Raw genomic sequence first — 16,003 nt, 5'->3', positions numbered from 1 at the left:
TGTGTGTGTGTGTGTGTGTGTGTGTGTGTGTGTGTGTGTGTGTGTGTGTGTGTGTGTGTGCGTTTCCATACGGCAGAGAGATACTGACCTGTAGTGCTTTGTACTTCATTGGGCACTGGTGACATGGTACCCAGACCCGCCTGGAATCCTGCCGACTGCTGGCCCACAGCAGCCAACCACAAGTCTTCCCAGTAACATGAGGATGATCACATGATCAGTCACATGTTCAAATGACAAAGAAATTGTACAAGTGCTCCGGAACAGCTCAAAATTGTAGTAGCTGGCTGATGTTCTTCTAAAAAAATTATTGTGCCCTTCTAAGTAAAAAAAGAAAAAATATAATTTTGAAATGCTTCTGACTATGTGGTAATGTCAGTGGCATTACGAGTGTTTGAAAACATATAATTATTAACAGTAGCCTGTAGATAATAGATATGAGATCTCCATCAAAAGCATTTTCATAATAGGAAATTAACTTACAGAACATGGCTACAGCCGATATTAGCCCCACTGTCACCAATGATACTACTGTACTAGATATGATACTACTGCACTAGATATGATACTACTGTACTAGATATGATACTACTGCACTAGATAATCCCCAAGTTTGGCTCCATCTCCGTGCACCTTCTAAAAACTACATTTCTCGTCACTCTTCCAAAAGCAGAAGTGCGGAAATGGGTGTGAGTGTCGCTGTATGCTTCCTGTTGAACTTTTTTTTTATAATTTTCTGGTCGTCAACGAGTGCTTAATGGACACCACAGACTGTCTCCATGGTTATTCTTAGTCATTATCTTTGTGAGAACCCCAATGCTGAGATTCCAGCCTGGTCAGGCAGCAGGACACCTACCAGGCTCCATCTACAACACTAGCCATACAGGAAGCGGTAGGCCTGCGTGGGCCGCATGGATCGGATATAAATCCATATGAAGATGTCAAGCAACAGGTCAATGCACTACAGCACCATGAGATTGCGGCCTGCACCCTAGGGCCAGTGCGTGCTTTGGGCTCCAAGAAGCCAACGTACAGCCAGATCCATCACACTGGGATGTGAAATACGGGGAGGGCAAGACAAGACCATGGTTTCCATGGCTAAAAAAAATCACCATCAAGGCATTTGAGGTATTGAAGAACCAACTGGGTGATGCAGGGTTAACGGAAGCCTACATATTTGCCCATATTGCAAAAACAAGATTCCTCTTCAGAAACCCTTCAGTTCTACCATGATGATCAGCTGACCATCAGACAGCATCATAAACCTGCCGTTGAACAAAGAATCACAGGGCACGCAGCCGAAGATAATGCTGACAGGCACATTGACTGACGTCTGCCATCCGTGAACCGAAAGCCAAAGCAGCAACATCATACTCGCCGCCATTTTCTCACTGATACAAGGACGCCACCTATGGGTGAGGGAAGGTAACGGGAAGCACGTCTTTGTCACATCGAGATACATATTTCTTTTGTCACTGCTCCACACGACAGTTACAGAGAAACAATGTGATCTGTTATCTGGAAGAAAGGCATTTATGACAGCCTATGCAATATATCACCAGGGTTGCCTCATCCACACCCATGAGGCAACGCTCCAAGTGTGTCGAGGTAAGTGTTTCTGTTTCGATACACATACAGCGACATCTGGTGGATTGCAGACGGTATATCAGGCAACCTAGATGAACTACGTGCAATTAGATAGCTGGATGCTGTTACACACGTGTTACCTATGTGGGAAGTATATGAAATAAGAATGAAGTTTTACTGAGAACAATATTCAATAGCAAACAAACAAATAACTTGCTTATTTGCTGGACGTATGTTCTGGAGCTTGCATTGAGGTCCCTGGTGCTGACGGGGAGGAACTGGACTCCTCAGCTTTAAGCAATGGGTCAGAATTATTGGACTTGATGAACTGGAAATGCCAGGGATTTTTTTTCACCTTGTGTCCGGCAGAGTTGCCATAATCATGCCAGTAAAGGACTCCAGATTACTCAGACTGTCTCTGGTAGCCTATCTCTGTCCATACTGTTCTGCTGCTGTCTGTGAGGTTAGTTTCTTCACAGAGAAATGCGTAATGCAACATTTTCATCATTGGGATGACTTTGGATGCAGAAACTACTTGCTCCTCAGAGTTCCACTGTTGCCTCATAGAAAGGAAAGTGTCTGCTGGATGACCTGAAACTCCCCTCACTTATGGTCATGAGCTCTGGGTAGTGACCGAAAGAGATCGCGGATGTAAGGGGCAGGAGTGACTTTTCTCCACAGAGAGCCTGGGCTTAACCTACAAGATAGGGTGAGGAGCTCAGATATTGGGGGGGGGGGGGGTGGGCAGCTGAGGTGGCTTTGGCACCTATCTAGGATGCCTACTGGATTGCTTCCTGGGGAGTTTTTTTGGTTTGGTCCAACCGGGAGGCCCCTGGGCAGACAGTAGAGATTATGTCTCTCGGTTGGCCTGGAAATGCCGTGGAATTCCATTGGAGGAGCAGGAGGAGATGGATGGTGAGAAGGAGGTCTGGGCATCTCTGCTGCTCCCGCAAAACATCACAATGCGATGACAAAGCAGAAGTTGTTTGGGCCACCTGGAGATATCTCTGTATTATTTGCAGCCTGTGCATTGTTAGATGACGCTCTGTAATACCTCAGCATTGACTAGATACTTTTATTCATGCATGCCAGCTTTTTGAAGCAGAACCGACACTGAAATAAAACAATGATTCTCAAACGTTTTTAACCACATACCATTGTTTGATAACAACTGAAACAAAATGTTTTGTATCTAACATTAAGCACACAAATTTTATTGTAAATGAATGCAGAATAATATCACAATGTACCTGATCGGATTATATCATTTTAAAACTTCTCCTCTTTCACAAAGTCTCCATTAGTCGACACACTCGACTTGGCACTGACCCGCAGCTGGCATCTGAAGTTTTGCCTCCAGATATTCAGACCGACACCTCAGCTATATCAGTCACGTGATTCTCATTGAACCGATACTGGCTTTGATGCGGGGCTTTGGCAGGCATCGTCAGTGCATCGGTCCTGAATGGACCGTACCTACTGTTCATTGTAACAAAGAGTTTTTTTCCACTCTCTTCTGAAATAGATCACATCGCGTCGAATTACTGTAACGAATTGGGTTACATTTCAAAGTTCACCTGTTGTATCGTGCTGAAGTGACGGTACTACGGTTAGTGTATGATAATGACCCCTATTGAAAAGCAAGTGAATGAAAATATAACAGGATTCCGACGGACGAGTGGACACAGCGAAATCACTCGTATGTTTCTATAGCAGCTAATCTGCTAATCTTTATTAGCAAGCATGCAAAACGCAGACGTATTTTTACAATCAATGCAAATACATGCAGTGTGACAAATTATACTAACACAAAATCGAAGAAGTACCAGTCTAACAGAACAAAGAACAAAGCTAATCAAAGGAAGAAACACTCCTTTAAATCATCATCAAGAAATCTCTGGAGTGGAATATCTACAACCGGGTTTATAAACTAACGTGCATCATAACTATGTGTCATGATGTACAGACATTTCTGAAGACAAAATCTCAGATGCTTTGTATTCACATGTTCTGCTCCAGGTGCAGTGTGATGACGGACAGGTTCAGTTCACGGCCTGGGAAGGTAGAGAGCAGAACGTCTTTACTGCCATCGTACAGGGAGCACATGCAGATATATCCAGGTGAGGCTGAGGCTCGGATGTTCATCTGGCACCACTAGGGCAGCTGAGGTTAAGGGTCCTGCTCGGGGGTCCACTGGTAATATGATAAATCTTCCAGCCACAAGATTGAGACCTTTGGCACTGGTAGCAGTTTCACTGCATAGGTATGGGCTCGTAACACAAAGAGCACCCCCCCCCCCCCCCCCCGAGTCAAGACGTACAACAAAAGCATGTTTATCAGAAGCGTGATAGGGTGGTTGCTCTGCAAAGTTTCATTAAGGCCCCACACAGAGGAGGATGACTCTATGCCTCTCTCAAGTTCTTTTAAGATTAAGTTCTTTTGCTTTTGACCTATTATTCAGTGTTTTTAAATAGTTCAAAATACCAAAAATAGCTCAGAAATAACTTGAAATACCGTAGTGCTGTTTTATTGTTCCAATTGAGTGTCCACTGCACTTGGGTTTGAAGATTGTCGTTCAGTGCGGCCCACAACTGCACAGACATTGTCAAAGATACGGGCAGTTGGTTAGTCACCGCTAGTCACTTGTGTTTACCATATATGCCTTCTCTGGCATATGTAACAGGTCACATGGTTAATGTAGTGTATATAAATGATATATGGGCCTGACCTTTTTAAAGGTAGCATTCTTGGCAGTGTCAGTTTCACAGAAGAGGGTCTCATTCGATGAACATTGCAACATGATGGTAAGAACTTTCAAGATAGGCACTGGTGGAGATAAGACAAAGGTGAAATGCAAACTCATATTAGGACATTTTATTAAGAAATTATACTCCGGATTTGAGCTTCCAGGAAAATGGAATCCAATTACATTTTTTATATCATCTTAATTAAAAAAATGAGTCTATTTCACTCAGGAGAAATATGAGTTACTGAAAACTTCGTGGTTAAATTGGAATAACATCAGTAAAAAAATCAACAAAAATCTATCTGTATACTCACTGTACACTCTCACTCACTCCTATCTATCTATCTATCTATCTATCTATCTATCTATCTATCTATCTATCTATCTATCTATCTATCTATCATCTATCTAAATCTGGTATTGAGTGAAATGAAAGGGGGGTATCATGAAAGATAATTTCATAGAAACACAGTAAAGGATAAAATTACCTGTGGTAACATTGACTGTAACAGGGTCACTGCGAATTTTTCCTGCCACTGTCTGAACGTAAAATTTATATTGAGTTCCTGAACGAAGGCGATCGAAACTTGTTGTGTTGCTTCCAACAGTTTTGCTCCCCCAATCCTTCCAGAATGTGCTATTGTATGTCACCAGAAATGTCGTTCCTTCCGGGTTCAACTGAGAAGGGATTGGCCATGTCAGCGTGACAAAGCTCCCATTTACGAAGGTAACATTGGGTGGACCAGGTCGGACAGGCACTGGGAACAAAAACCAGAGAACACTGTAAATTTATGCCACATGTGAACCTGTGAACAGACTGCAACTTTACGCGATTTCATATAATTCATTTAATTTTTGAAGGTATATTTCCAAATATTGTCTGCTAGCTTGCAAACATTTTACAGTTTTTCTCAGTTGCTTTCATGCAATTTCCTCATCAGAAACACCATTCTCACCACTCTTAATGCAGTATCGCAGGGCAAATGTTAGACAGTAATTTGATGCAGGTTTATCCATCTATACACATATGTATAAATGTATTACATACTGTAACATAATGTACTACAGTAAATGTACAATGTTCAATTCCACATTTTTGTGTATATTTTCTGTTACTTGGTTCTATGCTTTCTCAGTTACAGTAATTGTACATTTATAAATGTTTCACATTACATTTTATTCTGTTTTTTTCCTCTACATTAGATTGAGTAAGGGTTTAATTAAAAGACTAAAACATTTGCTGGACTTGATGCACTGGTGAAAGTGTTTTATTCATTTGTCGCAGTGATGACGTAATTGACTGATGTTCTATGCTCTGATACACGTGCACGAGGCCTTAGTGGTTCTGCACAGGTGATTTAGGGTTAGGAGATGCATTAAGAGTGGTGAGAATGGTGTTTCTGATGAGGAAATTGCATGAAAGCGAGTGAGAAACCGTACATTTCAGTCTTCAAGGTGATGATATTGCATTAGCCAAGTAATTTTCATTCATCTTTATTTTAATTATCTTAATTTTGAGGTGCGGTGCCTCAGTGGGTAGATGCTGCCTTAGTTAGGACATCCTGTCTCAGTGGGTAGATGCTGCCTCAGTTAGTACATCCTGTCTCAGTGGGAAGATGCTGCCTCAGTTAGTACATCCTGTGTCAGTGGGAAGATACTGCCTCAGTTAGTACATCCTGTCTCAGTGGGAGGATGCTGCCTCAGTTAGTACATCCTGTCTCAGTGGGAAGATGCTGCCTCAGTTAGTACATCCTGTGTCAGTGGGAAGATACTGCCTCAGTTAGTACATCCTGTCTCAGTGGGAAGATGCTGCCTCAGTTAGTATATCCTGTCTCAGTGGGAAGATACTGCCTCAGTTAGTACATCCTGTGTCAGTGGGAAGATACTGCCTCAGTTAGTACATCCTGTCTCAGTGGGAAGATGCTGCCTCAGTTAGTACATCCTGTGTCAGTGGGAAGATACTGCCTCAGTTAGTACATCCTGTCTCAGTGGGAAGATGCTGCCTCAGTTAGTATATCCTGTCTCAGTGGGAAGATGCTGCCTCAGTTAGTACATCCTGTCTCAGTGGGAAGATGCTGCCTCAGTTAGTACATTCTGTGTCAGTGGGAAGATGCTGCCTCAGTTAGTACATCCTGTGTCAGTGGGAAGTTACTGCCTCAGTTAGTACATCCTGTCTCAGTGGGAAGATACTGCCTCAGTTAGTACATCCTGTGTCAGTGGGAAGATACTGCCTCAGTTAGTACATCCTGTGTCAGTGGGAAGATACTGCCTCAGTTAGTACATCCTGTCTCAGTGGGAAGATACTGCCTCAGTTAGTACATCCTGTGTCAGTGGGAAGATACTGCCTCAGTTAGTACATCCTGTCTCAGTGGGAAGATGCTGCCTCAGTTAGTACATCCTGTCTCAGTGGGAAGATGCTGCCTCAGTTAGTACATCCTGTCTCAGTGGGCAGCTGCTGCCTCAGTTAGGACATCCTGTCTCAGTGGGCAGCTGCTGCCTCAGTGGGTAGCACTTGTTTCCCCAGCTTTATATGCTGCATTTGTTTATTTTACTTTTTCTTGGTATCTATCCTGACCTGACCCAGATTAACTATGTGGACATTTGACCATGTGTCCAGGGGGACCACATCCCTGGGGGTGGGGGGGGGAGGTGCATCAGGCAGAGCAACCCCGCATAAGCTCCCCCATCCCCTTAAATAATATCTTTTAAGTTACTGCAATTTAATAACTAATATATTTAATATTGTTCTGTTAATATAGAGCTCGCTGATAAGCCTATGTGATGTTTTCCCTGTCTTAGATGCATTTCTGAATGTCGTGAGACAGCAATCAATTCCTTGTTGTGACTTATTCTTAATCCGGCCCTGTCCAGAGACATGTAATAGCAGGGCTGTTCAAATCACGGTCCTCAAAGTCCAAGCCTGTGCTGTGATAGCCAGGTGTAAATCCTCCAGTCAGTCGGAATCAGCAATTATTAAACTTGCTACCTGGAAGATCTGAAAATAAGGTCCAGATATGAAAAGCCCTGTGCTATGGTGTCTCTAAATTGCCCATAGTGGGTAATTACACCCATTGGGTGCACCTTTGGGACAGTCTCCAGGCCAGCCTGAACCCTGCCTTGGATAAGCCGCTATCTCAAACCGATGGATCTACCTTTGACAGCAACCAAGTTTAACAATTCACGGCTGAGCAGTTAAACCGGTTGAAAGTCAGTGTGCGATTGAAGGTCTCAGCTTCGGCTGGCAGTGTGAAAGAGACTGAACGAAATTTTAACAGTGAAGGCAGTGGTTAGCATTTACTCACATGTGTATTGTACTCCGGACACTGGCCCACTGAGGAACATCCCGTTGCCCACCTCGGCGTATACTGTCACATTATATTGTGCAGCTGATATGAGGTTATAAAAAGTGCCTTGGGTCTGGGTGGTATTAAGTTCACCAGAGCTTATGGTTGTGTTGCTGATGCTGATATTCAGCTTGTAAGATTCAACGTTTCCAACATTATGCGTCCAGCTGGCTGTGATGGCACTTTCGTTGCTGTTCAAGGTCAATGAGGAAATGGGGCTTGGATCTATAAACAAAAACACAAAGCCGCTGAACGTTCTGCATCACCAGGACGCTGGAAGTGCACTTCTCAAGCTGATTTTGTGTTTTGAGTCACCTGTGGTGATCTGAAGCCGAAATATTGATATCTCGATAAGTATGAGGTTGGGTAGAGCAAAGAATGCTATGTTATTACGCATACCAATGTCAGTTAATGTCATTATAACGCATATCCTTCAATTTATCTTTGTTCATTATCTTACAGTTAACATCTCAAGCTTTCGATTGAATAATCACGGTGGATATCATACAAATGCTTATGTCAGTTACTATATGTTCTCGAGGAAACCTTATGTTAAAGTTTTTCTGTTCCGTTCAACTCTTAATTGTTCTCCTTTCCTGTCTGTTTTTATATGCATTGTTCCTGCCAAATAAACATACAGCTGTAAAAAGAATGTAACTTACTGGTAAATGTCGTGATTGTGGCATTTTCCCCTTTCAGTGAAGGATCCGGCACTAAGGAAAATACACTCAATTGATACTGTGTGCCCGAGATGAGATTATTCAACGTCACAGTGGTGCCACTGATGTTCAATGAGTTGCTCTGGTTTGAGCTCAGCTGAGCAACTTCGACCAAAAAGCCTGAGCTATTCCCATCTGGCCTGTCCCACATCAGCCCGATCGATGTTTCATTATTAGAAGTCACATGTAGGTTTTTCACATTGCTGGGTCCTGGAAAAAAACAGTTAAACCAGATTTAAAAAGAAGATGCAAATCTCATATTTTTGGTTAAAACTCTGTGAAGTATTTCCACTCTCAGTAGACTTTGCTTACTAGTGTAGGTAGAAATGTTCTCTGGGTCCCCCTCAATGGACTTATCCAGCACTTCAGAATAAACTGCAAATTCATAAAAGCCACCGGGTAGGAGGCCAGTGATCCAACAGCTTTCGTTAGTTGTGCTATTGACGATAGAGTTGTTGACCACTCTCACAGTGTAGGAGCTATGGCCACCTACTGGCCTGTTCCAGAAGAGAAGGACAGAGCTCGTTTGGACTTCTTCAACAGCTAGTTTAAGAACCTGATCAGGTTCTTGCAGAGAGGAAGACATACAGCATCACAATTAATACCAGGATCCCCTAATTTAGTAAATCATGAGACATGCCTCTTTCTATTCCCATGCAGAATGGTTACTCACTGGTGTAGAAGGAAATGTTTTCCGGATTCAGGTCCCTACTACATTTCAAGGGGAAGACCTGCACATTGTACAGCATGCCTGGGGTGAGGTTGGTAAGAGGCATATCCAGGGAGGTTGTGTGATATGAGTCATATGATGAATTTTGGAAAGTCCCATTGATTTGCACCCTGTAGTTGGTAATGTTTCCTGGTCCGGCCATCCAGCTGAGATGTGAGCTGTTCAGGGTCACGTTAGAGATTGTCGCCTGCCCATAGAAGCGGTCTGTCGAATATTTTGGAGAGATGGTGAAGTTGACAGGAGAGTTTTGAAGGATATTGTGAAAAAAATGCAAAGCGTCACGATGAATTAATGAAAGGATTAATTGAAGGACACTTAAGTAGAACCTTAGCAATTCATAACAAGTCTGGAAGTGTAAACAGTAGGGGTGTAACAGTACACGAAAATTATGTTTCGGTATGTACCTCGGTTTTGAAGTCACGGTTTGGTACGTTTTCGGTACAATGGGGGGTCAAAGAAACAAAACATAAATAGTTTCTTTGTTTGTTGAATTGTGGTTTACTAAACAAAGTATGACTGTCTTTCTTAAACAAAAGGTCTCCGTCAATACTGCTGCTACCTACTAAAAAACAACTAAAATTTACTTAAAAGCTAATCAAAATAAATATTCTCTCAAGTAAATCCATTAAAGTGCATATTTAGAAAATAAACTGCACCTGATCTGTACTGTATTCACATTAGCAGCTTCATATTTAAATCGCGCAACACAAATATTGTCTCAGAATAACAAAGCATAACAAAATAAATATCCATTATGGTGCCGCATTAAAAGAAAACCTGTTCTGTATTCACATAACAGCTTCCAGCTTCACGTTAGGGCGTACGCTCGCGCGCGTAGAGGCGCGGCTTCAACCGCCCCTTTCCCGATACCGCTTGGACGGTAAATGCAAACACACACAGTCTCTGCGTTTGCAGCATTTCTTTGGTACATATCCATAGCGAACTGAAAGGCCTGTACCAAATGGGTGGATTGAAGCGTCAGTAGGAAATTTGCATATGTTATGACCGGGGCTTTCACGTTTCATCAAAAGTTCGGAGTGAGATTACATCCGTTAGAGGTGGAGTGTGTACCTCGCGGTCAATGCATGCGACGTGAGAGCCCTGGTTATAACATTATACTGTGATTTTTGTTATGAGCAAATAATATACTTATTACCCAGATAAATAGCATTAAATATTTCCTTTGCCTGCCTAAGACTTTTGCACAGTACTGTGTATCCCTTACCTTCATAACAGATGTAGGGTTTCAGTTCAGAGCAATTTTGGTCCTGCCACATCCCAAAGCTCATCACCGATACACAGGTGTCTTCAATGATGGGCACCTCCTGGATGACTGGAGGAGGTGCCTCGGACTCTTCTTTATAAACATAAAACTTCGTGTAGTTGGTAAAGTTTCTGCACACATCCTCGATTTCTATGTAACAGGAATTGTTGGGTATCTCCGGCGGAAACTGGGTCTGATTGATCACAACCTGCTTGGTCTTGGGGGGTGCGGGCCAGCCCGGGTACCAGTTTTGAAATGTCACAGGGTCACCATTGGACCACACGGACCAGACACTCAGGTTCTTGCGCAGACCGACCCAATAGGATCCATTGAGGCAGCTGGCGATTAGTGCCATGTTCTCGGCGGTCAGGCTCGCCAGATCCTTGAAGCACAGCTGACAGTACTCTCTGGCATCGTCCCAGTTGGACGCATTGCCTTGTAGGTAGTACTGCCGCTCCGCCCAGCAACCCATACACACTGGATTAAAAGTCCACAAATTGGGAAAGAAACAGTAGGGTTACCATCTGGGGGGGGGGGGTTCACTGGTGGGTAAAAACTCACAGTAAAAGTTATTAATTGGGTGAATGGGGGGTGATTGTATAAAATCACTAATGATTGGTTAAATTTGTTCAGTCCCTCATGAATGGGAAGATGATTGGCTGGCCAGATGAGCCAGTGCCCACCCCCTGTGCACCTGTAGCCATGGCCCTAGTGGTTTAGGCTTCAGGACAGGGAGAAGCATGATTTAATAGTTGACACGGGAGGGAATTCATGTAAATTCAGACTTTCTGACATAGATTAGTCCTATATATCTGGTTTGTGTTAGTTCTGTTTATTGTCAATTCTCCACTCAGGCATTTTTACCACTTACCGATTTTTAAGGTTATTAAGGTAACACTGGGAACAACATGGACTTACCCACAAGTAGCACAAGTCCTATTTTGTACATCCTCAACTCATGCACAGAAGTATCTATATAAAAACAGACAAAGACATCAAACTGAAAAATACATAAATACAGCAGAAGCACACGGGGCTCCAGCATTGATGCGGTTTGTAGAGTTTAACCCCCCAGCTCATTCTCTTTCTTAGAAGCTTTCTGAAGCTGCACTGGTTTCCCCCCACTGGACACAATCCAAATGAACCAATGACACTAAGACAGGCATTTATGCAGGATTAATGCAGCCTCACTGCATTGACCTCCTAGGATTACTGTACTTATTTGGATAAAGTCACTACAAGCAAATGGACACACACACACACACACACACCTACACACACACACACACACCTACACACACACACACATACAATAAAATACCCTTCATTGTGTTTATAGAGCAGATACGCAAACACCAATTGAGAGAAGGAAATACAGATGAAGGATAATAGAAAACAAACATGTAGCACAGGCTGACTTTAAACCTGCTAAATGCAGACGCCTGCAAGACATATGATTTTATTACCACGGATTTGCCAAATGAAAAGAGCAAAACACGTAGAACAAGTTGGAAGAAGGCAGGGCAGATGTTTGTGAAATATATGTACATGTCCTCTGTAAAAATAACATTTATGTTTCACATATTCTCTGTTTTTGTAAGTCTTTGCAAATCCCGGTTTGTAGTTATGAGTAATTATGATAAGTGCAAAATCATATCATGCTCACCACATTTATTTTACATTATCCATCCATCCATTTTCAAAACCGCTTATCCTACTGGGTCGCGGGGTGTCTGGAGCCTAAGCAACGGGCACGAGGCAGGGAACAACCCAGGATGGGGGGCCAGCCCATCACAGGGCACACTCACACACAATTCACTCACACATGCGGGCAATTTTAGCAACTCCAATTAGCCTCAGCATGTTTTTGGACTGTGGGGGGAAACCGGAGTACCCAGAGGAAACCCCATGACGACATGGGGAGAACATGCAACCTCCGCACACATATGATCCAGGTGGAGACTCGAACCTGGGTCCCAGAGGTGTGAGGCAACAGTGCTAACCACTGCACCACCATGCCGCCCCTATTTTATATTATCCATCCATCCATTTTCCAAACCGCTTATCCTATTGGGTCGCGGGGGGTCCGGAGCCTATCCCGGAAGCAATGGGCACGAGGCAGGGAACAACCCATGATGGGGGGCCAGCCCATCGCAGGGCACACACACACACCATTCACTCACACATGCACACCTATGGGGAATTTAGCGACTCCAATTAGCCTCAGCATGTTTTTGGACTGTGGGGGGAAACCGGAGTACCCGGAGGAAACCCCACAACGACATGGGGAGAACATGCAAACTCCGCACACATGTGACCCAGGCGGAGACTCGAACCCGGGTCCCAGAGGTGTGAGGCAACAGTGTTAACCACTGCACCACCATGCCACCCCTATTTTATATTATAATGTATAAAATTAAAAGAAATATTTTTGTCTTGTTATTTTGTACAGATAAAAGAAAATAGTCTTGGCAGTGACAGTTATTCTTGACATGACAGATACAGAATCAAGCAATAATTATATAAACAACCACTATTTAATACAGGGTTACCAGGACATGTACAAATGATGTCATACATTTGAAATTTTCAAACATGCACTCACAAGAGCTAAAATTCTGATGTTTTATTCGTATTTTTCCAATTGTAAGTAGCCAACGTAAAAATACTCATCCGAATTTGTTTGTATTGAATTGAATACAAATGGTCTTTAGGCATACGTGCGAAATATTTTATAATAACAAGCCAAATCAGTGTTGTATATATTTTTCATTTTGCCAGAAGGAGTCTGGCCTATTACTATGGGGTCACCGTGAATTATGAACCATTATTAGTAATAAAAATTGAAATAGATAATACTTGTAATAACTTTTTGCTTAACATTACTTTTTCAAAACATCCTATTTCATCGGGCTTAATTGAACTGTTATGGTGTCCTCACACAAATGTTACAATACAATAGCACAGAGCTAGGTAGGTGTATAGTAATAAAAATCTTTGTGGCTTCAAATAATTCACTGGCCCTTTCATGGTATCAGTATTCTGTAATAACTATCTGTTAGTCACACTTCATATGTATCAGTTTTGTGGTCATTTGCACCTCGATCTTGCAGGCATATTAGTCATTGAACATAGAGTCATAGATGGATGGAAATTTGATATTGAAAGTTTCAAATAAGCTTTAGAAATCACAGTTTAGTCATTTCAATGCCAGTGAGCATGTGAATGCTTTGACGAAGCGTTACACAATTTGAGAAAATGATTATGCTGCTTACAACCTGGGCAACAGATTCACGTTGCCTTTGGTTTTCCAGAAGTAAGAAATCTAACTGAACATAAAACATCAACACCGGTTTGAAAATAGTCACAGCTGCAGAACTTAGCAAAACTATCAACCAGGAATAAAAAGTAATAACATTTTTGCTTGGTTGGGCAGAGAAATGAGGGGTAACACTTTAGTCGAAGGGGCAACAAGAAACTTAGTAACCCAGTTGCAACTCAAGTGCAAAGCATGAACAAATACAGTAACTGAATGAAACACAAGAATGGTTATGATTAATTAATGAAGAACGAACATGGAATCAGTACATAACTAACATTTAATTTCTGGTTATTTAATACATTAAGTAAGAGCGTACTACTACATTATCTGTGCCCCCTCAAGTAGAGTTAAGGAAATGAGAAATAATCGAAATATTTACCTAGTGTGGAAGAGACGAGTGTCTTCATAAATCCCATTTTGCATCCTCTGACAGTCTTTTCACAGCTACGAGGAAAGAAATTTAATTCGGCTTGGTGAACAGACCTGCTATGATCTAGGTGGACATTATCTTTGTTATGTCTATGCAAACACGCCCTACAGTTTTTTTGCTTTAATGGGGAAATATTCGTCTATTTGCATGTATGCTCACCGCCGCATCAATTTTACTGTGCATGTAAATATCCTTTCATTTTGCAAACTGCACGAAATGAGGCGGACATGCAGGCAAGGTACATGCAAAGTGATGGGGTAGAGGAGTGTGCAGCCCTGCAAGGGAGATTCAGTCGGCCAAACATTCAGCCACCGTATTTCATTAGGTTTGGGCCATTTGTCCCTATTTGATCCAATACCAAGGCTGATAATGCCGAATTCGGTACTGATACTTGGTGTGGGTCCAATCCCGATGGCAAAATGTATTGCTGGATAAATTACTCCATTTCCCTGGACACTAGTGTCTAAGACCGTGAAAGTCTGTTCCCCTCTTATGGGAAGTAGTAATTCACATCTTGCTCCATATATAACAGTATTAACATTTAAGTTACCAGGTAGAAAGACGCTATTTTAACGTTAGAATCATTATTTCAGTATCGATCTACACCTCCTTATAGTTCAGGCAGGCCTATTTCGAGAAAATAACACTAGCCTGTCTCAGATTTTATTACATTTTTATATAATAAATTGACTAAATGTCAGCATAATACTTTCTTGCTAATGTCCGGTGTTAGAGGTGTCAGAGATCTTTGCTCTTTGCTCCTCCCTCCCAGCATATTTTACCAAGTGCACCTTTTGATAACAGAGGATCTTCACAACAATTTACAGAGAGCCCTTTCTCTGTCCCTACCCCCTGGTCACACAGCTCCAAGGGCTCCATTTGCATTTCGGTATGCAAACTAATGAAGCTGACCCACCATGCGCTGTGGAGCACACAGCTCCGTAATATGGGTGTAATAATATGCAAAACTAAAACATCAGTTTCACTGTTTATGCTATGCAAAAGCTTTGGCTGCAGAAATCCTATTAAAGGACTATTAAATGCCTGGATTTAGGAACAGGTTTCAGGCAGGCAAACATGTAAGGATGTTTAATTTATGTTTGTGGGCTAAATGTAAAGGCGTGGTTGGCATCTTAACATGAATTTATCTGTACGTGCATACATATTGAGATACTTTGATGGAACGGTTTAAATCAACCAGTTTAACATGGTTAGTCCTTGTATAAGTACTTTAATTCACTTGCAAGACACCTGCAAGTGTCGAGTGACCAGAGGGGAGCAGAACTCTGAGGTCTGACCCTTAGTTCCCTCACTTTGTTAGGAGCTTTAATGTAGTTCCTGATCCAATACCGCTTGTACTTGTAGCTGGGGATTCATTGGAAGCTCAGCCCAGCTACACTATGGACAAAACTGGCTGCTCAGTATGCAAATGTAGACGTGACCTGCAGCGATTTCACTGTCAGACCCCCTGCCCTCCGTTTCATAGTGTATCCAGCATAGTGCATCACCCAAATAAACTGGCAAATCCAGCATCCAGCAGACAGCAAATTAAAGACAATAATTGACATACACCAGCAGACTGTCACAGCTGGGGCCAGCGCAGCCCAGAGACACGTGTTAAATTACACAGTATACACATCAAATGACTGCTACACGCTATACATGCTTACAGTGTCAGGACAACTCAAACCTAACCCTAACCCTAACCCTAACCCTAACCCTAAACCTAACCCTAAACCTAACCCTTTCAGCTTTCCCTCCATGTTTATCCTGCCTGTAGCTGGCGATGAATCCCGGGAGACGCGCGCATACACACTCACACACACACACACACTCACACACACACAGACACTCACGCGCATAC

The 16,003-nt window shown here is 42.5% G+C and overlaps 1 protein-coding gene across 1 annotated transcript; it reads right to left on the bottom strand.

Moving 5' to 3' along the window:
- Positions 1-2,960: 2,960 nt before the first annotated feature.
- On the bottom strand, positions 2,961-14,216 carry LOC125751179 (receptor-type tyrosine-protein phosphatase eta). Its single transcript, XM_049029788.1, has 11 exons — positions 14,089-14,216; positions 11,306-11,359; positions 10,349-10,864; positions 9,067-9,327; positions 8,706-8,960; positions 8,337-8,603; positions 7,633-7,899; positions 4,819-5,088; positions 4,313-4,410; positions 4,099-4,175; positions 2,961-3,638 (listed from the first exon to the last, which is right to left on the bottom strand). The coding sequence occupies exons 1-11, from the start codon at positions 14,123-14,125 to the stop codon at positions 3,632-3,634; spliced, it is 2,109 nt and encodes a 702-aa protein (XP_048885745.1). The 5' UTR covers positions 14,126-14,216; the 3' UTR covers positions 2,961-3,631.
- Positions 14,217-16,003: the final 1,787 nt, after the last annotated feature.

The sequence above is a fragment of the Brienomyrus brachyistius genome, chromosome 10 (assembly GCF_023856365.1).
Source record: "Brienomyrus brachyistius isolate T26 chromosome 10, BBRACH_0.4, whole genome shotgun sequence".
Classification (NCBI taxonomy): domain Eukaryota; kingdom Metazoa; phylum Chordata; class Actinopteri; order Osteoglossiformes; family Mormyridae; genus Brienomyrus; species Brienomyrus brachyistius.
This window is presented reverse-complemented; position numbering and strand designations above follow the sequence as displayed.

Excerpts from the sequence above, each read along its gene's own strand:
- LOC125751179 (XM_049029788.1), bottom strand. The coding sequence starts at position 14,125 with ATGGGATTTATGAAGACACTCGTCTCTTCCACACTAG. Across the intron at positions 4,411-4,818 it reads TACAGTCAATGTTACCACAG|TGCCTATCTTGAAAGTTCTT; the intron begins GTAATTTTATCC and ends TATCTCCACCAG. Across the intron at positions 4,176-4,312 it reads AGAATGCTACCTTTAAAAAG|TTGTGGGCCGCACTGAACGA; the intron begins GTCAGGCCCATA and ends ATGTCTGTGCAG.